This window comes from Apus apus, chromosome 11 (genome assembly GCF_020740795.1).
Source record: "Apus apus isolate bApuApu2 chromosome 11, bApuApu2.pri.cur, whole genome shotgun sequence".
NCBI classification, from domain to species: Eukaryota; Metazoa; Chordata; class Aves; order Apodiformes; family Apodidae; genus Apus; species Apus apus.
In genome coordinates, this window is record NC_067292.1 from 10,492,156 (window position 1) to 10,517,041 (window position 24,886).

Consider the following 24,886-nt stretch of genomic DNA (forward strand, 5'->3'; position numbering starts at 1 on the left):
TTTACAGGGCCAAACAAAAAATTTTTATTAGCAAACAAGTAAAGATTCATCATCACTGGTATTGATTTCAGAGAGGGGGGTAGAGGACTCTAACATTGGCACTTCCACAGAATGGCAACAAGCTGCATGAATTCCCAAAGGCTCCTCCCGGTATGAGTTAGGGCAACATCGGTTTTGTCCATCCACTTGGATATGAACATTCACAGAGCTGTCTGAATAAGCAGACTCCCATTTTTTTAAGGGTAACCTACATGGCTCTTCACTCAGTGGATGACTTCTACTTAAACTACTGTCCTCTGGGACAGTCCTCCTGGATGTCGACCCTCCATGGATCGTTTCTGTAACACTTTCAGATAAAGGATCTCTAAGTGTCTTTCCTGAATCCACTTTACTGGACTGCTTAAGATCACTGCCAGATGTCTCGGCACCTAAAGATTTATCAGCCTGTCCAGCCTCAGGCTCTGCGTGTGCTGCTGTGCAAGTACTGGGTAAGACATTTGAAGGTGATGGCTCTATGACTTCAGTCTCTGCTTGCAAGCTGCTACATCCAGCTTCTTGTAGGCCCCTGGCTTGACCATTTGCCTCTAAATTAGGTCCTTCAGGGGAAGATGGAGGACTCTGAACAGCCCCATCAGCATGGTTGATAATCCCATCACCCAGTGTAGTCTGTGAAGTGCGGGCGGGTGTCAGGAGTGGGATCTGTCCTCTCACCCGAGGTCTGTGGAAGAGTCTGTTCCAGAGCCTGCCCAAGCGCCGCCGTGACGAGCTCCGTCGTGACGAGTGTCGTCTCATCTGCCTCCTCATGGCTGTTCGAATGTTCTGCAGCACAGATGCCTGTAACACAGATAACAAACCATGACTTCACACGGGCCCAAAAGACTTTCATAAATCCCATTCTTTCCACTAATATCTCCACCTTACCAGGATTCTCAGACTTGATCCCTGCACTTCCTTGTTAAACATGTACTTCTAACAAACTATTTAAGAATACCAAAGACAGTTCTGCCTGTACCAAAAGACTATCCCTTGGAGTGTTTCCTTTATGAGTTTAAGCTGTACTTGTCTACCCAGTAAGATGCTGCACTCATGCAATTAGATCACGACTGAAGAACTACACTGCAGACCAGTGAGTCCTCTACCATCAGCAACGGCAGAGGATCCTCAAGAGCTGATGACAACAGCAGAGAAGAAAGGTCAAGGCAAACTACTTCTCCACTGGAGCAACAAACTGCAAGATCTTTATCACATTAGGAATTGTATCACAGTTGGATGCTTTTGACAGAGCACAGCAGATTTTTGAGAACAGAGGAATGAAATAGAAGAATGACTTAATGGCTTCCCAGTGTAATGTATTTGTAAATGAAAACTAATCCCAGCATTTCCCAAAAATACTACTAGACATCTTGCTTTCTTATCGCTTTGGGCACATTTACAGTTTCAGCTTGGAAAGCCTTTTTTCTATTTACCTTCTGACCTTTCTCTGTCTCTGCTCATTCTATCTTGATGTACAGCAAAACAGCACGTGCTTATCTCACTGCTGTTCCCTAGCAAACACATTTAATGTGCTCAGAACTACCCACAGCACCAAGATGTGTAACTGTGGTTCTTCAGCTCCAAGGAAAAAACACACATTTTTATATGACTTGCATATAATGAGCACAGCTACTGAAAGAATACAGTTCCAGCCTGACTGTATCTAATTTATAGCAGTTTGGCTGCTGATAGGTTCACTGGCACTCGTCTCCATACTTGCGATGCGTTGTACACGGGGAAGTCTTCAACTGGGGGGATCAGTCCTTGTGCAATCAGCTGCCCGTAGGAAGGTGGCGCTTCCCGCCGCACAAACTCTGCCTCGAGTCGCGTCATCTGGGTCTCAAATGCTCTGGAAACAGAACCAGAGGGGAAACAGAACAGAAGTAACAGTCAGTTTGTCCTGCCTCCCCCACATTACTCTATAAAAGCAGTGCAGGGGACTTCTCACTAGCAGCAAAAAAGCAAATCTTCAACTAAACTCCGTAAAAGTCTTATCAGGATGCTAAAGTAAACAAAAGGAGTAAGATTACAGGGTACAAGCATCAGTGAATCAAATCAGCAAACTCTCTCCTGCAGACCTAGGTGGGACTCTGTGGCAACCGAAGTTTTTTCTGTTGGCCAGGTTATGCCAGTAATAGTGGTAACTTGTTCAGCGAGGGCCCATAGGTTATTTTTGGAAAAGACAACATTAAGAACTGGAAACAATCACACACCAGGGGTAGCTTGCAGCTGCAGAGAGCTCTGGCTGTCCTGCCAGAACCGAGGCACTGAGGTTCCCAACATAGCACTGCGGCTGTTTTCCAGCTCCTTAATCGTGCAGATTTGATCAGGAGGGAATGTGAAGCACACTGTGCTGAAAACAGCAACGGTGTCAGCAGCATGGCACAGAGCTGGTGTGTATGACAAGAGATGAGCTTCAGAAAGTCCTTACAACCCTCTCCCAAGGGGCAGAACCATGCTTGCAGAAACATAAAATAGAGCAAAGACTTCACTGTGACAGTTCAACATTCAATTTTTGGTTAAGGGCAGGGGGTTTGTTGCAGAGGGAGAAGGAACTGCTCAAAATTTTTGTTTTTTAAGTTAGATACAGGGTCTGCCAGGCTGCATAATAAATGTGTATTCTCATAGAACACAGAAGAGCTAACACTCCCCTCACTACTTCTGAAAATCTTTACTGCTCTTCCCTAAGCCTAACACAGTGACTGCTATTTAATTGTCAGCAACTCCTTGGACTGATTTAACAGTATTTTCCAAATTCCCTGGTTAACAATCAACTTTTTTCCTTTAAACAAAAAAAGGAGAAAACCCACAGGTACTAAAGCATCGCAAAAGCAGGATGCTTACCTGTACTCCCTGGTCCTCAGAGAATATAATTTAAATGCACAACCCAGTGCAATCACAAGCAGCAAGCCACACACGAGACTCCCGATCAGAGCAGCTGTGATGACCTTTCTGGGAACTATGACCAGACAGTTGTGTTCATCACTTCCATCCTGGCAGTCCTCTTGGCCGTCGCAGCGCCAAGTCTCAAAGATGCACAGATTTGTACCACAATGGAAGTTTCCTGGCTGGCAAGTAAAGCAGTTTTTTTCATCTGAGCCATCTGGGCAGTTCTTCTGGTTATTACAGCGGTCAAGTATTGAGTAACAAAGCCCACTGTTTCCCTCACATGGGTATTCATTCTTCTGGCAAGCAGGACAGTTCTCCTCATCCTTGCCATTTGGACAGTGCCACCAGCCATCACAATGCTGCTTGTCTGTGAAACACTCCTCATCACTTCCACAAGGGTGTTCCCAAGGAAGGCAATAGCCTTTCACCTGGTAAGTTGCATTGAACCCATGGCCAGTGCTCTTGGAGTGGGCATGATATGAGACAGTGAGCTGGCCCTTTGATGACTCCACACTCACTGAATGTCTATTATTGTGGTATGAAAATGTTTGCATTAATTTATCACCCCTCTCTCCGATGCCATCATACACCTTTACATAATCATTGTAGCCTAACTGCAAATCAAGCTGCAACAGAACATGTCGGTTATCCTGTGTGTCCACGTACCACGTGCAACGAAGGTCTGATCTGCTGTGATCAGCACGAAATAAGTCTGGGGAAGCAAAAGATCCATAAAAATTACCCAGCCTTTTGCCACAGGAAAGATCGGGACAATTATCTTCGTCCGAACCATCACTACAGTCCTTAACTGAATTACATCTCAGCTCATTCAACAAGCACTTGGTGGAGCGGGCTGCACTGCACTGGAATGTTCCTGAGGGACAGATGCTGGATGGGGGATCTGTTGGAGGGACAGTGCAGTTTCCTTCATCCGAGTTATCACCACATTCATCCATGGAATTACACTTCCAAGTACTGGGAATACACTTTCCGTTTGCACAACGGAATTCATCTGACTGGCACACAGCCTGACCTGTCTTTCCTGTGAAAGAAGGCAAGGAAAAAAATAGTCAGTTATCAAAACTTTTGGAACCATCTGATGTCACTTTTTAACACATAATAACCTGCAGGCCACAAGTCAGCAATATTATTAAAAAGCCAAGAGGAAATAATATCAGCATTACCATGCTAACACCTTGCAGTCATCAAGACTGGCCCAAGGCTCCTGTCAACAAAAAATACTACTGTCCTCATGTTTTGCCAGAGAGAGCGTATGTGATGCCAACAAAACTGTAAGGTTTACCTCTAATATAAGAAAGGCGAAATCCCTGAGCCTGTCCTGAGCTTGATGCATCTGAGTGAAAAAATATCCAAACATGGTCCCTTGCAGAGATGAAAGATGGAGGGATGGAAGATCCACACACTTTGTACTCCTCCTTCTTGGAAGAGGGGCCAATCATCAACCAGTCTACTGCACACTTCTGAGAGTCTTCCAAATCAAAGTTCTTAAAACTGTTAAGAACAAAAGAAAATACAAGTTACAAAGAGAACATGTATCTGGAACAAAGCCAGACAGAGACAAAACCAGACTGTAACAGTTAACTTTCTGCACCAAGCAGTGCTGACATAAAGAGATCACATTCAAAGACAATGAAACACCTACACTATCTTGAGTACATATAAACAGAGCACTCAAATTCCCTCAGTTTGGAAAAGCACCCATCTCTCAGGCATAAATAGCATGCCAAGTAGCTCCAAAAGCTGGAAGGATGATTCCTCTTTTACTCAGAGTCCTTAAACAAAACTGGTTCCTAAAATATTTATATGAGTAAAAGCAAAATTCTGGAATATGTTATACAGAAAACAGATTAATTTTCAGCAGTCAATGTTAAAAGCCATGAAACTGGGATGAGAAGGAGCTGTAAAAAGAACCGTAAGGGGATAAACACAAGAGACAAAAATCAACTCTTCAATATATGGATAAGCAGGGAGAGGGTAAGAAGAGGACTGCAAGGGATGGAAACTGAACCTAAAATCTAACACTATTATTTTTTAGTTCAAAGATTAAAACATTCCCTTTCTGGCAACGTAAACACAGAGCAAACAAGCCTATAACCCTTTACAGTCTAACTTCCAGCCCTTCCACTGACCCAAGCCCAGTGATTATTCAATAGTAGCTTACCTAGTGCAAAGAGGTGCCCCAGTTGTTTGCAGAACACTGAACACAACCAGGTAATACTCCCTAACATGTAGCTCAGGAAGCATACAGGTTATTTGTTCAGTCTGATGAAACAGATTACATTTGCATTCAGTAATCTGCACTGACAACAGCACTGCACAGGGAAGAACACTGATTAGGAAAGGGCACATTGTTCAGGACACTCAGAAATGAGTTTTGGTCCTCTTTGATATAACTCTTGATACACAAAATTAACTTGGTGGAAGTCTGTGAGTACTCCAATCAAACACCTAGGCAGAAGAAACTTGATCTAGTTGAAGCTGTCCCTGCTCACTGCACAGACGGTGGGCAAGATGACTTTTAAAGGCTCCTTCCAGCTCAAACCATTCTATGATTCTGAGCTTCAGAAAGGCTGAAAAGCTGCTAGGAAATACAGACCTCCTTCCACAAAGGACTTTTCACAAACACAAAAGATTAATTATTTGACAAAAATAAACACCTGAAATATAATTTTCTGTTATGACTGTATTTACAAAAGGCTATCAATGCCTGCCAGATCTTGCCACTGGAAGGCAAAAGGGTAAGAGCAGCAACTACATAAATTAGCCAATATATTCAAACAGGAGATCCAGCCTACACGCATCTGTAGGTTTTGCCAAACATTCCAATTTTAAAACTCTCCAGAAAAAGAAATATCAGCAAGAGAATTAAAAGAGAACATTGAAAGCATTAAGTTAAAATGGAAATTAAGAGATGCCCAACAACATATGTGGAAATGAGGACAATCCACCCAGAAGTATTTCCTTCCTCTTTTCTGACTTTTTTTCTCCCACCATGCTTTATGTATCTTCCCAGCTGGGACAAAGTATTCCTGCAGCACTTAACTCTTTTCTACAAGCAACCTCATCAAGCTTCTGAAACCAGCATATTTTGGAAGGAAGTTTTAGATGGCTGTGCAGTCAGAATGAAAAGATAAAAGTATTCAGCCGTACAAAAATAAAACTGAAGAGTATGTATCCCAGGTGTTATAAAAAAAAAAATCATGACAAGACAGTGTACAAACAGGCACTACAGCATGAAAAGGAATTATAAAAAGCATCAGTGAAACTATGGGCACCTACATCAAGTCTGCTGCAAGAGATGTGAGACAGCATTACTGAGCTACCACATTGGTTTTGCTCTCTGTAACTCATTTTGGCACCAGACATCAACAAGGGTTTCTATCATCTACCTGTAGGACTGCTTGCAGGGTTTTCTTGTCATAAAGACTTCTTGGATAAGTATCAGAAAGACCTACCTCCACAAAACCAAACACTTTTAAGAACAGGGATCAGTCACTGAATCAAGAAATAGAAACTCAGAACTGGGAAGGGTGGATGACTAGAAAAACAACTGCTCATGCAATACAAGGAAGCTCTTTTGATCTCTTACTTCTGTCGTTATTTTGGATGTACCAGGACCAACCTTAAAGAGCTAAACAATTTGTTCTCCTATCCTACCCAGTTCCCAATTCTCCAGCTATGTCCCACAGCCACTCATTTTCCTGACTCTACTCACAAGAGCTGCTTTTGTCTATCAGGTAAATAATTCACCCACAGTATTGTTACATAACACAGACTGCACACACCCAGGGGAGAATTTGCCTGTATAATAAGCTGTCTGCACCTTTTATTAAAATGCATTTCTTTCTAGGGAAGAAAAAAATAAAAGAGGTTTAACACAAAAAAAGAAGAGACTTATACAGCAGAAGAGCACAGGAAAGTCAGCTACATGCCTTGTTTACAGACTTCTGCAGATGACAGCAATACTTCTGGAGAGCCTGTACTTGTTTATAATTAAGAATATCATCTACTTGCACCTGAAGAATATAGTATTGTACCTTGCTAATAAATGGCTTTTTCTGGTTTATTATACAGAGTGTGGAAGAGAAAAAAACTTCAGACCCACCTTCCAAAAGGGAAGCACAGGCATACAGATAACTGATTTTCCTGAGTGTCAGCTGTCGATCTGAGATAGATTCAGAGCAGAATCCCATACTTCTCCACTGAGAAAGCCAAGCTTTAACCCCAAAACCAACTGAGTATAAGGGTGATGAGGCAAAACAGATTTGCAAGGAAGTCTCATCTTTAACATCCTTCCTGAAACCTCCACAGCTCTCAGGGATGCATGAGCTCCTGAAAAAAGTGCCTTGGTATTTGAAAAAGGGCAATAAAGAGTATTCATAAGAATGAACTGTTTCAAAAACAATACGCATCTTAATCACAAGAGCCTAAGAGCTTCAAACACCACTGAACAAACACAATTTCTCTGAAATACAGATGTTCTAGTTCTGATGTTAAGTTTTATATAGAATAGATACCATAGCAGTTATAAAATTTCTTCTTCTAAGGTCAAAAGCAAAGCCAAAGCAATTATATTCTACTTCATGCAAACTAATCAACAGACATATTCTTAACAAATTTTGCTTTGGTTAAGGCATTGTCACTCCACTCCAGCATCCTTTTATGTTGCACTATCTCCAATGGAAGCAATCTTTTTCCCCATTTAAATTGATGGTGACTTTTACTCAAGACCAAAAACATGTTCTATTTGAACAAGCCATCAACCAACTTCACCATGAAAAACACTCCTTTGTAAAGAAATATAAAACAGCATGCACACGTGTGCATATATAAATACATAAAACTGAGGTTTTCTGTATACTGTACTTGGAATAAAAAGGTTTTGTGTAAGAAGTTTCTGCCATACTAATCTAACATTAAATGGGCCACTGATTCATTTTACCTGAGTGAAATTTTAAGATTCCTGAATAGTGCATTCAAACTCTGCTACTTCACCTCTTTCATCATTTGTAATTAGATCTAGTGCTGCTGCTGTTAAGTCTGCTGAAGAATAATTTAATCCTGCTACCCACAACATACAGTGCAGGGACATCTACTTATTCCATTGAACTTTCTCAAAGCGGAATGTAAATTTTTCTATCAAAAGGATTAGTCCAGTGGTTGGATGACTGACAGTATGCAGTGGAAATAAGGGACAAAGTTTTGGGCTCCTACTGCTTGTAGGAGTGTACAAACATCTTACTGCCTTTGGAAGAGCACTGAATTAAGTCTGCAGTTACAGTTCTTGAGGGAGGTCTCAAGCCCTTTGTATCCAAACCCCACAATTTTCTGTGATTAAAAAAAGAAACAGAATCGAGTCATACTGAAACAATACTTAATGGATCAGGTCAGCCATATATCAGGGAGCAACAGTCAGTACTGTGGTATTTCTAACCATCTCAGGCAGGGAAGCACAGGATTTGGGAGGAAAAGCAAAAGGATTGTTGGTTCAGTCACTAACCCCCTCCAGGAAAGCACATGTCTGAAGGAGTGGGATGTGGACCTAGAGGTCCATCTTGCCATGCAAGCTGCAGTGCACAGTGGCCCTAAACTCCAGCCCTTGTACCCCTCAGCTCCCCACTGCATCTGCTCTGTGGGATGCAGACATCCCCCTCCACTTACCAATTTCACTTATAGGGCAACACTCTGATTCCAGTGCTCAACGATGAAGGGAAGGAAAATCCAGCTTTCTTCAAAGTTTTTTTTTCTTCCTCTCCACAACCAAGCTTTCTTCCAAGCTTTCCCTTCCTCTCCACAACCAGAACACACAGCCTGGTTCATAGAGCAGGGAGAAGTGGAGCACTTGGGCACAATACTACAGGAGTCAACTGCTGGTATTTTCAGCACTTAGAACTGTTGTGCAGATACTATGACTAACACATAGAACATCCTTTAAAATGCTTTGTCCCTTAGGCTGTTATCTTTGTTACCTGTGATCTCCAACACCATATAGGAATAGAGGAGATAGATGTAAAAGATCAAAATTATCAGACTACGTTTTGCAGCTTTTGTTTCTACTGAAAGATGCTATTCAAAAGCACTAACTCCAGTTATCTTGCTTTTGGAATGCCTCTTCCATAGCTAATTCCTTTTTTAAAAGTGTCCTAATTTTTAAAAAATGCTTTCATTTTATTTTAAAAAAAGTAAAAGAACAGTCTACCAAATACTCAAAATGTTCAAACTCTGAGGATCAGAACAATCCAATGTGAACTGACAAATGCACCACCACTAAATCTGTTTTTACAGAATTCTGCAGAAACAGGTAAAATAATCTGATTTTTCTTTCAGTGATACGACACTGAAACAAGGACTAGGACTCCAGGAGCTTACAGAAAATTACAGATCAACCATGTATTAGTTTTTGCCTGTAAAATCACTCAAGTGAAGGAACAGTAGCCTATGACAATATTTTCCTATAACTGTCAAGTATTTTTATGCTGCTGGAAAGAACTTCATTTAGCCAGCCTATCATAAACACCCATATACACTCTGAAAATATGAAAAGACAGTGCTACCTGCAAAACTAATGCTTAGCAGGATCAAGCTTTTTGCCATCTGCACTGAAAGGAGTGGTAGCAGCCAGGAAAAAAAAAAAGTACTTTTAGGGAATTCCCTACAATCCTTTTAGTAATCTAGGCACAAGCAACCAGAGATTAAAGAATAATAATAAAAAAGCATTCTTAATAACTAAGAAAGGGCAAGTATGGGATGATCAGGAAAACAAAACAAAAAAAGGGTAAACTGTTGAAGGCCCAGCAGGTAAAAAATCTGAATGAAAGTAATTAGTAAATAAATAAATAAATTATAATGTCCAATTTGGCCCTCTAAACTCATTAAAAAATTGAAGAATAAATATTATGGGTAGATCAGTAGAGCACAGTCCCAAAATAAAAGAGATCAGCCAATTAAGCAAGAAAAGTTACTTCTATTTGCCAATCTCTCACAGCAAGTGCAGACTGTGAACAACTGATGACTTAATTGGCTCATTAAAAACTTCTGCTTAACCACTGAAGCACAAGGACCTGGAAGCCTATTCTACTCTCAGCTCCCAAGCACCAGCTAGCTGTGTAACCGTAGGCAAGAGACACAGGGGTTGTGGTTTCAAAAGCTGAGCACATACAACTGAATGAAATAAATGGCTATTATGAGGTTTTTTTCCAATTAATGTGAAGCTCTGAAACGCTGTGAGTTTGGAGAATAGACTATGAAGCAGTCTCTTTAATTCTTCATACAATTACAGACCAGCAAGCCTTTACATGAACAGGCCTCAGTTTTACTAAGAAACTGAAACTCAGATGTTATCTGAGAATTTCTTTGTCCAAAGCCAGTGACATGAATCACAAGTGAAAGCCACTGCAGGTGATCCCCTCCCCACCTCCATTCATAAAAGACAGCTTGAGTGGATCACTAAATGGGTCACTTTTCAACACTCTTCTTAAATTCTGAACACGTATAACGTTTTACTCTTAGTCCCATAAATCCCTATAATAAAACACAATTAATTTATAATCTGCCCACAGGTTAATTACAGCCATCAGGTAACAGCAACTGCTAAAGAAAAACAATTTAAATGTTCTTCTCAAAGGTGAGGAAACATACACATATAAAGCCTGTAAAGGATGGCACAAGGACAGTTCTTGCATTATGACAAATTTATCTAATCTTACAAGATTTATGTCTAGTCCTCTGTGAAAATAGCATAAAAAAAGAGAAAATGGGAGGGGAAAATCAAGCAGATTCCAAAACAATAACTGATTGCCTGAATCTGAAGTGACACAACATAGTGCAGGTAAACAGTAGCTAGATGCTTGTTCCCAGGTCTCAACAGCAAACTTGACACACAAACTTGGAAGAAAGTATTGAAACATGCATAATTAGCAGAGAGGTATAAGCACAAAGAACATATATTTCCTGCTCTTGTGAAATCTCCCCCTAGGATTTCTAAAAAGTAAACTATAAAGCAAAACAGTAAACATGGAAGTGTAAGGATATGAAGAAAATCAATCCACACACATGAACCACAGATATTAAGACGAAGCTTCTAAAGGACATGCCCAGAGAAGCCAGCATATTACATCCACATGTATATCTGGGCATTGTTCTACTGAAAGCTAACAAATACCAGGTTTATAAAAAATTACCACTGACTGAAAAGGTTTTAGAAATCAAAACTACTTTCAATTGCAATTTTATCCCTTAATGACTCCTGCTGTATCTCAGATATGATACTTATATAACATTGCTGTCTTGCTGTCAATGAGAATTCAAGATCAAAGAAAATACATTCAATGTAACAAAAAGGACGTGGGTTTTTTTAAACCTTTCAAAATCCAAATGTTATCACAAGAACTGTGTTTGATTTTCTACGAAAATTTAAAAAGCTACTCTTTTATGCCCTTATCAGCACACTGTTAAGACAAGAAACACTTCCAACTGTTGAGAAGAAAAAAATGTTTGTATTTTAACCCTCTTTTCCACTTTGCCTATACCATGCTAGCCTAGGCAAGTCAGCTGCTTCTTTCATGTCTTTGGCGTTACAAGGGCTACAATCTTCTAAATAAATCTTACAATGTTGTAACATTTTGCATTTCATACACCAGAGTGAGTCATTCCAAGCACATTTATAGTCAGAAATGTAACACAACATTACTCCCTAGGATGTAAACACATAGCTCCCATTGTCTGCACGTGCATAGGAGGGCAGGATATGGCACTGAGAGAAAACAAACCCATTAAGAAGAAATCTTTCAAATCACACTGCTATGCAGACATCTAAACTGTGTACATATTATTACCCCATCTTATTTTCCTGTATTTCTTTAGCTTCTGTTACATTCACACTTGCAGAAAAGAATCCTAATTCTATCTGAGACCTCAGAGACATTTTCATAGCATGAACTGCAGTTCTATTCTCCAAAGCCGAGTCCTGTGTCTCATTTGTATGCTTCCCCAGAGTTTCCAACAATCTCTGCTTTGAAACAAATTCCCCAAGTCCAATACAATTTAATGGGGTTTAAAAGCATGTTTCTATTTATGGATCTCAAATGCTGGCAGGTATCTACTTCCTTACTTTTGATGAGTAGTTCCTATTTTGAACTACGGATGGTGGAGCCCTCCTATTATTCCATCTGTGGCAGATTTGTTTTTAATTGCTGAGCATCTGCAGTTGAAGAGGTTTGCAGTCCTTCTAAGCAGCTGAGCAAAGAATGAGCAGATGGTGTCAAATGCAACAGTACAAAAAAACAAACAAAAACCCCTTTCCTAGGTTTGCTGCTTTTTTTTTTTTTTCCAAGGAAGAAATTCTTAGCTTGAGAAGGATACTACAATTAGCCCAGACAAATCAAGCACATTTGCAGTATGCTGGTATTACAGCCTAAACATTCTTAACAAACCATTAGCAATACATTCTAGTCTGTTCTGAACCGTATTTTCATAGAATAAGCAGAAATTGTGCCACAAATGCTAACTATTGTTTAATTATGTTGGAAATAAATATTAAGCAGAAATGCACGTGTCTTTGGGTCAACAAGTAACAATAAGCAATTATCTTCAACTGTCAATTAAACAGAGTACCACCTCAAGACATGACAGAAAAAGCCATTTTTGTTCTAAGAATTTTACATATCCCACTGAGGCTGTTCCAAGTTTTACAGCCTTCACCTACTCCTATTTATTAGCAATTAAGAGAAGGGGACTATTTAATGTGAGTAAATATACTGCTGTTTCCCACTTCCTCATCTATCAGAGGTGGATGAAATCTCACACAGGTATTGATTATATTTATTATATTAAGACTAAAAGTGACTTGCATCTATAACAATGGATGTCAGAAGTAGCCTACAGAAACAAGACATGAGGAACATTTCTAAAACAAGAGAGGTGCCCAAACTGCAATCATATTCCAGTGTAATCAACTTCTACTTCCTTTGACAATTCAGTAGCTCGACAAACAGCCTCATACTGGTGTATCTGCCAAGAACTCACATTTTGTTTCATTTCAGTGAAGTAATGCCTTGCCTGCACAGAATATCAAACCATACCTAATTGTTATCATGTCTCCACGATCTCCTTTAATGTACCAGCTGCAGTTTACAGCTGGAGGATAGTTCTGTGGCCAAGAAGGACTATAGATGACTCCCCGTCTCTCTGTGTGCTGTTCCTGTTCTCCTCTGCAAGGACCTGTTAATAAGAGGGGAAAAAAATAATATTCTTAATGTTTTGCTTAGTCAACAGTTCACATTAGCTACAAGAGCTTTAATCAATTTCTGGGGATTGCAGACAAATAAGAGTTAACAGTTTTATGCTCTCATTGCTTTCTTCCCTGTCCTGTTTTTTAATTAAGACACCCGCTTGAAGTGTAGGTAAGCATAACCTGCATTTCAATGCAGGATCAATCAATAACCTTGTATGAATCTACCAAAGGTTACAATCAATATTACTGCATGGATCTGTCAGGAGGATGTAATACAGAAATCCTTCTTACCAGCTTCCCAAAGCCTGGGTACATCACCCAGACACTGAAGATCCACATTCAGCGTGAAGTATCTTAAAGCTCATTTTGTTGTAACGTGTTCCTGGACCTGTTTAATCTCCCAGCCATATAACAGACCTGAAGAGTTTGTATTTTTATGGTTAAAAAAAAATCCCCAACAAAAAAGAAAACAGTAAACTGGACTCCAACGTCAAATGTTTTTTACTAGTACTCTAAACTCCTTCTAAAATTCTGCAGAGAGGAAAAATTTTCCAGATAGGGAAAGGAGTGGAGCTAAATAAAGCTCATTATTTTCAAAGCAGTTTCAGACCTTCCTATGGAAAACAGCAGGGCAATTAAGGCTACATCAAATATTTCTAATTTGTAATTAAACAATTTTAAAATGAAAGTGAAACGTTCCAAGGATAAGTGGGAAAGCAGTTCTGATGGGAAAATGTACTCTCAGCAGACTACAAGAGGGGAGATTCTGTGCAATGCGATAGCTATTCTGAACATTCTCTTCTCCAAAACTATTTTTAAAACTATTTTAAAAACAAATTACTATCTAGAGTATGACTTGTGCATTGCAGCTGAATATTCCAATTTTTGTCAGAAGCTCACCTTCTTCTAGCTCAAAAAGGTAGCAAGGAAAAATAAGATTGCCTGTACCTTCAAGTTTCCTCAGACGCATCCAAATGTACTGCGTTATAAATCATAGATTTACAGTATTGCTTGAAATTCAGGCACATAAATGCATCATTTTCAATTCACAGCTGGGATCAGATTGAGCTGTGCTGGCAGGAGGGGGTGAGGAAGTGCCTGCCCTGCTGTGGTGGCAGGGCTGCCTGCAGAGCTCCAGGCTGGAGCCGAGCCCAGCCCAGCTCAGTGTCCCCCCACCAGGAAACCTGTGCCTGGCACTGTTCATTTGTTCACAATAAGCACTGTTGAAGTGAGAGTCACAGGAATACAAAAAACATGAGGTGAGTAACTTACCTAAGGCAAAACATACAAAAAGCCTTTATTTTTACTCTCCAAGCAGAGCATTCCACTAAAACATATGCATGTAATTCCTGCTAGTTTCAAAGGCCACAAAAGCCTACAGAATACATAAAGACATGAAAACATCTATTTTCCAAACAAATATTCTGCAGTAAAGCAGCTAGGAAAAACATTTCTGTTACCACATCTCTAAAACCAGAGAGGCTCCACACTAGATGATGGCAAAATACTGAGATGCAAGTACAGAATTATAAAAGCAAATATAAGATGCACAGGACTTTTAAACTCCAGTTCTCTGTTTAGGTCTTCAAATGTGCTCCTCCACACACTTGTCACTGCCCCAACGCATCACAGCAGCCTCAGAGGACCTAGAGCTAGCAACCACATAAAAGGAGCTGGAAAGACTGCACTTCATAACTGCCAGATTACTTACACTTCTCAATGGGAAGGAAACAGAGCGCAGAAAGAGCAAATACACCAGACAGCACTATCCAGAGGCTTCTGGCAACAACTCTGCAAATATTTCTGTGTCCCTTGTACCAAATACCGGTTTGGATTAATATTCTTATACATAATATATGCATTAGAACAGAACCATCATTACACAAAGCTGATTTTAGTTTACATTCTGAGGAAGGCCCACTGACATACTGGTGACTCCACATCAGAACTTCCGCTCATGCATTCATCAGTGCAGTTAAGCAGAGCTATGATTCTCCCAAATACCTGCTTCTCAGTTTCAGGAAGTATTTACAAAGATCATGAGCAATAGTTATTTGAAGTATCACAGATTTTTTAAAATAACATCACTAGCATTTTTTCTTTTTAAACAATGTAAAATTTTGTAAGCATTGGCTCTGATGTAACATGACAGTTTAGTTTCTCAGTGAGAAATGCTTTTTCCTATTAGCATTGCACATCTGCTATGAACGTGGAACACAGAAAGAACAGACAAAAAAAAAGTATTTTCCATTTTAACAGAATTGTAGTTGTGAAAACCTCAGGACATGAGCAAAGTCAGGGCTGCACTGACACTATATGTCTTTTTGGGCAGTTCATCTGGTAACAGTCATTGTTGCTTCACTCTTGCCCATGGCTTTACACTATTTTAAGGATATATCCACAGTCCTCTACTGGGACAAAGAGGGCACCACTTCCCCACCTCCCAAAAAAGTACTATTGTGTTTACCCAAACTTCAAGTAATTGCCTTATTCTTCTGACACCTTTCATTTCCCAACAATGCTCATTACTATGGTATTTGCAATAAATCAATAAATCTCCTTCCTAACCAGTCACCTGCCTCTTTACTCCTTGCGCACTGACTACTGTGCAGCAGAAAGGTGAAGGGTCCGAGCACTGCTTTCAAAAACTCTTCTCTGACCTACATAAATTTTGGGGGAAAAACCAACACACAAAACAAAAGCCTTCAGTGCTGGCCAACAAAACAGAAAAACCACACAAGGGCGCAATTCTGTACTGCTGGGGCTTCAGTGTCAGTAAAGGGGCCCCACTTCCCTCCTCAGCTCCTGGCCATAAAGTTTACAGAATCACATACATGTGTTAAGTATTGTGTTATTAACTGGGCTTCAGCATGACACTGTGATTCCTTCAGGAAAACAAACAAAAGCCTTTTCAAATTGCCAAAACATCTGAAGGAAAGGGAAGTCTCTAAATAGAAAGGTACAGACCTGGATTCTGAAGGCCTTATCATCAGCGACACACATGAGAAGAGTGGTGATGATATTTTTTCAACAAATGTCCTATAACTTTTTTTTTTTCTGCAGCCTTTCTATACAAACCCAAAAGAAAAGTGAAAACGCAATTTACTGAAAGTCCCAACAGCTTACATTTTCCACATTCAGGATTACTGAAGAAACATAAGGTAATATCTGTCCCTGGATCCAAAAAAAAATATCCCCTGTATCCACCAAAAATCCTACTGAGATGGTGCTTAAAAAAAAAAAAAAAGTAAACTCTGAAGACAGGCAATAATGAATCTTTTATAGGTTAAAAAAAAACAAACAACTTTTAACAAATGTCAGAAGAGGTCTGAGTTCAGAGAGTTTCTGTGAAGCAGGCATAAATCTTTTAGTGAGGCTCTATCTGGAATAATCAAATGGATTTCTTCTACTGTAAACAGCAGTAGATTCCCCCTGCCAGTTAAATATGCCACAAATACTTGCAAGAAAGTTTCTAAAACTTTACATGAATAATACTCCTATTTTTGCAAAAGCCAACGTAAAAAAAGAGACATTGAGCTCCACCAGAGGACAGTGCTGGGAGGGAGCACTACACTGTGCAGGAATAAATTTTCAGAACATCCCAGCAGAAAATAAATCCTGTAGTTTCACACTCTTTTGCAATGCCAGGGGCCTGCCTCAGTCCTAAAGGACACATCCCAACCATCTGCTTCAGAATAAAGGATGGTTTGCACCTGCCACAAGGAACCTTCTCTGAAAACCAAACGCTTGGCAATATACACTTCCTCAGTAGCTACCTCAGGGACAGCAGGAAACTCTCCCCAAGTTCTCCAAATGCTCCCTCAAGAAGGGTTTGCACAAATGGCTTAATGCAGATCCCTTACACCTGTGGAGAAAAAAGGATTTAAGGCTCCCCTTCACTTTATTCAGACTCCAGCCCAATACCAGAACCAGCAAAGGCAAAGCCCAAAAGCTGAACCCACTGATCTGACAAAACCTGAGCTCACGCTCTGCTGGATCCACAGGCTGAACTGGCTCCAGTGTGGGGATGGGGGCTGAGAGGAGGGCTGCTCCCTAACAGCAGCAGCTGCTTTTCTGGCTTGAAATCGTACTAATACAGCCAAGATGGTGGCTCAACCTGTGTTCTCCAGAACTCATTATTTCTGCTATCCCTTGCTTTCTGAAAATAGATCATACCATACCTTAGCATACAGATCAACTCCGTCTTAAGCTGCTTTGTCAGGACATGTTTAGGACAGCATGCATATCAGGGCTCCTAAGGAACATCTCTAGCAAGATGACTCCTGGCAGGGTCATCTGCCTTACAACTGCACTGTCCTAAGCAGTTATCCCCCAATGCATGGGTAAGAGGAACTACACATGGATCATGCTATCAAAATGACCTTTTATGTTCATTTTTGTTCCCTCTCCAGTTATGCTGTCAGGAGACAAAATGAGTCAAAACTGTATCAAGACAAGAAAACACGAAGGCTATAGCACTCTGAGGTTTTCAGCATACTTGGAAGAATAAAAGCCAAATGTTACAACTGACTTTCTGATTCTAGCAAAAAAAACCCAAACAGCATCAGAAAGCAGCAGAGTCAATTGGCTGAAGCATTATATGTTTCAGGTCAAGACAGCATCACCAGTCTAGGCCAGCCACTCTATAATTACCTAAGCCACACTTTGTAAACTCATATACCAATCAGGCGAGGGGTGGTAAACTCCATCAAAAGCCAAAGAGCTATACAGGCAGATAAACTAGGACACAGATGACATTCAGGATTTCTTACAAAGAAAGAATGGAAATAGTATGTTGGAAACAACACACGTCCTATACGGTTTGTCCACATCAACCCTAAACTAAATGTAAGGAAGTTACCTAATCATAAAATTACTACCTTTTCCTGATTTAAACCTTCTCACAAACCCCCACGATGGCTTGAATGCTCAAGCTCCCACAATAATCATCCCAATGCCTTAGAATTATTTTCCTGTTTTCTTTCCTGCTGTTTCCCTTACTTGATTTTTCTAAGTTGCAGCCTCTTTGGGCATACAGTTTGCCCATCAATGTAACTGTGGGTTGACAGGCACAAGAGGGCCCTTATCCCTAAGAGGACCCTGACTGCAATGCTCCTGTACTGTCAGTTAGTCACAGTACTACTACAGAGAAGGAAATGACACTAAATGCTGCAATTCTGGTTGAATTGCCACTTTGACATTCCTGAGACATTTTTAACATTCTTATTTTAGCTCCCCTGGGAAATGGGCCACTGTCTGTGGCTTGATATTCCCATGCACATTTCTTAAATGTAGAGTTTTCCCCTGAATATATCAGCATGTACTATGACCTTAGCCCCAAGCTCACAATTTTTTTCCTAGCATAGTCACTGATGGCGCCTATAAGCCTAGGAAGACTTAGAAGTCCTAACTTCCTAAAACATTAATGTTCCTCTCTCCCAAAAAAGGTCATACTGTTAGGTTAAAAGATCACTTTGTATGGGGAAGAAACAATAACAACAACTCAAAAGAAAGTAAACGAAAATAAGAAATGTACATCTTACCCAATGAGGTAACAGCACTTTCTATTTTCCCAGTCAGGAAGAGGTTCACTGTGTAAAGACAGAAAAATAATGTTGATACAGGTTCCAGAGGCACAGGGTGGCAGTCAGCAGTTAACCATTTCTAGGTGTTTGCTGGGGTGTTAATATAAATGCATTGCAGTCTTCCAACAAGAACTTTGCTTACTTACACAGGCAAGTCATGTAATTATTACCTTCACTGTAGCTATAAAAAAGTCAGCACACAATGTTAGTTTAGTATCTGTCAAATATGCTACCAGAAGAAACAACTGCCAGTCTATTATAATTTGTTTTCTGCAGTTTGGGTTTTTTTAATTGGGGAAGACAGAAGAACAATTACACTAAAACATTCATCATCACAGCTAGTCACTTTACCTGCTTCAAGGCCAGAAAATAACTAATGATATTATTAGCTTTAAAAATGCCTCCTCTGCATAAAGCAAAGTTTGTTCCTCTCAGGTGAACGTCACCTTGAAAATAAACTGCTGAAGCTAACATGATTACCTGAACTAGTCAAATGCAATTAAGTTTCCAAAAAGGTCCACCAGTAAAATCAAAACAGGATGAGGTGGTGCTTGCAACACACATCTGACTTACGAATCAGTTTCCAAATACTCTTCACTTTCTCAGAAGTCTCCTCTCACAGTACACGCCATTAGAGTGATCTGGTAAGAGTAGTTATTGCCAAAAAAATTTCTCCTGCGTCATTGTTGCTCCAGAGGTCAGCATTAACATGTCATTCCATATTAGTTTTCCCACACATTCTTTAAGGGACTTCTCTAACACTGACAGCATATTTCACTATCTGCTCTCATTTTAGCGGTATTCTATAATCTACAAAGACAGCCTTTTAATAAAAAGAAAATGTTCAGAAGGTTACCAAATTGTAATTTACAACATCCCAGGCCAAGAACTCACTTTGGCTTTATTTTGCATGTGTTAATTCCTAAATCTTTTTATAGTCTATCTGTTGGCAAGCATTTAGTGAAAAACATCATAAAAAAATGAACAATAGAAGAAGAGAGGAAGAGAAACCGTCCCTGTTCCCAACAGTCACTTGGGAAGCTGCTGACAATTAACACTATTTATGTCTCAGAGTAGCATGTACAAGCACAGGCCCCTATTGTCTTCAACACCCTCCAAACACATCAGAGAACACTGACCCTTGCCCCAGCCACCTTCTGGTGTAACTTCAACCAGCACAAGAGGAAAAAAGTTCCTAGCACTAAAGGGGTGGAAACAGAAAAATTAAAAATATTCCCTTAGCTTGCCTGCTCAAGCCTAGTCAGTTTTTAGCCAGTGAACTACCAGGAAGTTGCAGCAGCCCAGGTGCCTACAGAAGCCCTTTCCTGACTTAGGTCTGGATGTCCACTATATGGACTTTCTCCTTCTTACAGCCAAAGCTCCAAGAGTTAAATGCAGAGAGTTATTTCGATAGGTGCACAGACTGCTACTGACCTTAGGCTGAGGCCAGGCCCTGCAAACCAGAGAGCACAATTGCTCCTGGTGTCACCTATAACAGAGGACTCCACAGCACTCCCACAAGGGTGCGACTTCTCGCTAAGTGGCTGCAGGAGTGAGCTGTTAGTAGCACACAAGGGCAGGAGGGCAACTGAATGGCAGCAAACCTATCCTGTGGCTTGAGAAGAGCCCTGAGCTGCAGATAGGTGTTAATGAGCATAAACATGACGTTCAAACAGCCTGAACAGCACTGATTTTTATTAGATAATTAATATACAGTAACATTTGCTAAATGATAATAACAAGGTGCCATATAATTATTTCCTTTGTTTCAGGGTGCTAGCTTGCTCCCATAGATCAGCAAGTGCACCTAGGAGCAACACTACCATCCTGAATCAGGAAACAGCTCAGCTCCCTTAACTCTTGCTCTGTGACAGAGCAGGACCCCCGTTTATGGCAAACCTTGGAAAAGAGCAGTAAAGGCAACACACAACTTTCTCACGTGGTATTAAAGCACCACTATTCTTGTAACCATAGTAACATAGCCATAAAGTCTAAGAAGAAATTAACCAGTGATTAAGCCACAAATTTAATTTCGTGAAAACAAAAAAGATTTTGTCTTGCTCCAAAGAAAGTACATTCATAAACTCTGCATAACTATTACCATCACAACTTAAAGGACTGTTTGAAGATGCATTGTATGGAAACGCCTGGGTCTGTGCTACCATTCTACCACCTTTTTTCATGTTTCCTGCCAGAATCTTCCCAAAGGTCACAAGAGAACAGGAGTTCCCGAGCAGAGGTTCCCCCGCATGGCTGATGAGGGGCCCCTATGCCCTTCAAATGGAAATAAGTAGCATGAAGACAAAGGGTGTGGTAGAGTGCAATTAGCAGGCTCAGAATCACGTTGCTTTCTTCTGAGAACCGTTAAACAGCCAGCCCTACTTTGCTACCAGGAGAGTTACAGGCAGCTTTGCACACCAGGCCTGGCAGATACCTAAGAAAGACAACTGTCGAAAATGCTTTTTTACCTCTGCAAGACATCTACTGGCTGCTTTTGCCAGTTCTTTGCTGCTGTTTTCAAACTCCTTCACACTAAGAAGTCAGCAGTCAAGAACACTTATTTAAAATAAAGTCAAAGTTTCACATCAGGCAGGTACTTTCCCCAATGAATGAGTAAGCTTATAGTTTCCAGTATCTGTTTTCCTCACTCAGTCTCGCTCAAGACCATCAGATCAAACCACAAGGTGCTATAAACCAGCACTTTCTGAAACACAGCTCTCAAAAGTGTCAGAGGCCCAAAAGAAAGAACAGCCATTCCCTGCTGGATTTCTTGTCTCTTGTCAAAAAATAAACTTGTCAAAATAAAAACAGGTGAGAGGCTAGGGGCAGGTTAGGAGGTCTCCAACGTGCTGTTTTTCATAACTGTTTGGGCAGTTATGGGAAAGCCAAAAAAACAAGAATCGGTTCAGTTGGCTTGAATTCCATGTAGGAAATGTAGGGTGGCATTCATTTGGATTGCTAAGTAATTCTCAGGGTGAGGTTTTCAGCTGGGAAAGCAGTTATTTGGATCAAAAGGGAAATTTACATCTTGGCACCTGCAAACCAAATGACAGCTACCAGGCTTTTCCCACAGCTGGAATGAGACAGACATCAGCTTTGCTGTTTTGAGTATTTCCTAAGTGACAATTTTCTATGTCCTCCAGAATTTCTTGGGAATGAGAAACAAAATGGCCTTGTGAAAGAACAGTTTCAACAAACCCAGTTCCAGTCTTTGGAGCAGCAGTTTACATACAAGGTCACACACAGCAATGGTCAGTGGCAGTGCATTGATGCAGACACCAAACACTACATACAGCCTATGGAAAAACAAACAAAAAAGAATGGCAAGAAACAGGAACTAAAAATAAGGCCAAAAGGAAGGGACAGACAAGCAGGAAGTAAAATACAAAAACAGTTAAAGCAGCACCGTTAGATTCTTATGGGTTCACTGAAGCAGAACACAAGCTTCCCACCTCTCATGTTTCTCAACTTCCACTACTGTCAGTTGTGCAAGGAATAGGAATAAAACATTCCAGCTGAAAAGAAGAGCCAGACAGTGAAATTCTAGAAGTCATAGAAAGCAGAGATCTACCTAATTTTCAACCTAGCATTACCCACCGCTAAACACAAGTGATCTCACTTAAACCAAAGGTCTGACTGGGCCACAAAAACCCAAAACCACTAAGAAATTCTGAAATATGGCAGAAATCTTGTTTTAAATAAACAATGCAGTAGACGTTATCCTCATGCTGTGCACATCTCTGACATCACTTTAAGTCTGAAAAAAAAAAGCTGTACGAGCTAGAATGGATATTCAAACTGGTTTCCAGTTTAGACAGCTTTTTACATTGCACTTCCTTTAATTAAAATAGATACATCTGAAGTAACCAGAGCAGCTTTCAAACTTTAACTTCCTACATTTTTCTAGGCAAGCACTGATGTTTAAAAAAAAACACAAAAAACTTTTACAAAAATAGAATGAGCAGTCTGGCCACAAATACCCATTTCTGATAATTTATGTAATGAACACAGACTAGGCTGTCATTTGGGATTATTAAAAATGAACTCTAATCCACTTTATTAGCAAAAAGCTGTGGTTTTAGCACATACTAATTTAAGGAGCTGTAACTATTTACCAAGTAACAGTCAGGGGAGTTCAGAGCAGCCCAGCAGTGCTTCCTACAACTCTGCTCCACCAGAATCTTTTGGCAGCATGCAGGAACGGAGCAGTCAGCTCTAATAACTACGGGCTCCTGTTAAATGTGCAGGGCCTTTTGCTCGCTCGTTCTAGTCCCAGGCGTCAACGCTTCTCCCTAACAAAAAACGTCTTCCCTGACAGAAAGGGCTGACAGACTGGAAACCCGTAACACGCTTCATCGCGTTGCCATAACTTAACACCTGCTGCGAAGCCGAGCGGAGAGCAATTGCTTCAAGCAGAAGGGAAGGGGAGAAGAATATGGCAGAGAAACGGGGAGGATGTATTTCCACGCTGCCACTCAAGACAGTGACAGGCAGCCGAGGAGCGCGACCGAGCGCCGGGTGGCACCGCGGGCAGACCCGGGACCCGCTGCCCGCCCCGCGTCCCACCAGAGCTGCAGTCCGGAGACGGCACCGATTATGTCTAAACTTTTTTTGTTGGGTTTTTTGTTTGTTTTTCACCCCCTGAGCGCTATGCGGGGTTACCGCAGCGCTTTCAAAGCCAAGGGCAAAGGGCTGCTTTCCGCAGGACCAGGCAGAATTCCGCCGGGCTCGGCGACGCGGGCGCCCTGCGGGACCCGCAGCCACTCGGCCCGTTAGAGAGCACGGGGGAGGGAGGGAGGCCGGGAGGGGGATCCGCCGACCCGGTTTGATGCGGCGGGGTCCCGTCCCGCTCCCTCCGCCCCCGATCATTTCCCGTAATGAGCGAGGGGCCCCGGCAGCCCCACCGCAGGTGCCCGCGCCCCCCTACCCGCCGTGTCCGGACATGCCCCGCCAGCGGGAGCGGCCGAGCCGGCACTCACCCAGGCAGATGGCGGTGAGCGGCACCAGCGCGCCCTGCCGGAGCTCCGCGACCGCTGCCTTCTCCATGGCGGGTCGCCGCCGCCTGCCCTTCAGCGCGGGGGTAACGACGGCAGCTCCGCGCCCGCCTCGCCTCTACGCCGAGAGGCGAGAGCCGGCGGCTCGGGCAGCCCGCGGTGCCCCCGCGGGCCGGGGGTCCGGGAGCGGAGCCTGTCGCCGCCGCAGCCCCATGGCCGGCCCGCGCTGCCGCTCCGGGGCAGGTGGAGGAGACAGACCGCAGCGCCGCCGCCCCACGTGACAGGCCCGCCGTGCAGCTGCGGCGGCCGGGCCGGAGGGCGAGGGGAGCGCCGCCCCGCCGCGCACACCTGAGGGGCCGCCGGCCGGCGCGGGCGGAGCGCGGCCCGGGGCGGAAGGGAAGGCGAGGGCCGAGCCCGCCCGCGCCGCGCCGGGGCGCCGGGCCGCCGGGCTTCCTGTCAGGCGCGGGGCGCCCTGCGCCCGCCTCGGCGCGGCTCCCTCCGCCGCAGAGCCCGCGGCCATGGCGCGCCCCGGCGGCCGCAGCGGGCAGGGGTTGCGGCGCAGCGCTCCGCGGGGGCTGCCCCTGCTCGGGCGGGCTGCGGGGAGCCCGTGGCCCCATGGCGGGAGGCCGCGTCCGGCGCCGCTGCGGCCCGACGGCCCCCCCTGCCGGGGGAAGCTGCCCCCCGGCCGCCGCAGGGGGGTTGGGGAGCCCCTTCGGCCCAGCCGTGCCGGTGCGTCTTTTCCTGCCGGAGTTCCCGAGCTGCGGGCCCGTAGGCGGCGGCGGGGGCTGCCTCCTCCGCGGCTCGCGAAACTGAACGCGTTGGGGGTTTTAAACCAGATGTCTTCAGTACTGCGGACAGGGAGGAGAGCCTCCCAGAAACTGGGCTGAAGCCGGGGCTCTCCACTCCCTTCAAAGCACGCTGCGGGTCACCTGTCCCAAGGGATGGGACCCAGAGCCTTCCAGGCCTTGCCAACTGTGAAACAAGCAATCTGGTCATACCAAGGGGTATCCACAGCAAATCAACACGATTTGGGTCAATGTAAGCGATGTATAAACCATCCTGTCCATTGAACACAAAGTCTCACGTGTACACAAGCAAAAAATGACAATGCTAACTTGGAGCTTCATTAGCAC

General features: G+C 42.6%; 1 protein-coding gene across 3 annotated transcripts; it reads right to left on the bottom strand.

Annotated features, from left to right (window-relative positions):
* LRP3 (LDL receptor related protein 3) lies at positions 1-24,126 on the bottom strand. 3 transcript variants are annotated; one of them, XM_051629500.1, is made up of 8 exons: positions 23,739-23,821; positions 22,212-22,274; positions 18,718-18,765; positions 13,023-13,161; positions 4,226-4,434; positions 2,878-3,964; positions 1,750-1,882; positions 1-834 (listed from the first exon to the last, which is right to left on the bottom strand). In XM_051629500.1, exons 2-8 carry the CDS (start codon positions 22,216-22,218, stop codon positions 28-30), a joined length of 2,430 nt encoding a protein of 809 aa, XP_051485460.1. In that variant the 5' UTR covers positions 22,219-22,274; positions 23,739-23,821; the 3' UTR covers positions 1-27. The 3 variants fall into 3 exon arrangements, with proteins under 3 accessions (XP_051485460.1, XP_051485459.1, XP_051485461.1); XM_051629499.1 differs by lacking the exon at positions 22,212-22,274 and having other exon boundaries at positions 23,739-24,126; XM_051629501.1 differs by lacking the exons at positions 13,023-13,161; positions 18,718-18,765; positions 22,212-22,274; positions 23,739-23,821 and adding an exon at positions 7,049-7,721.
* Between the last annotated feature and the right edge of the window lie 760 nt (positions 24,127-24,886).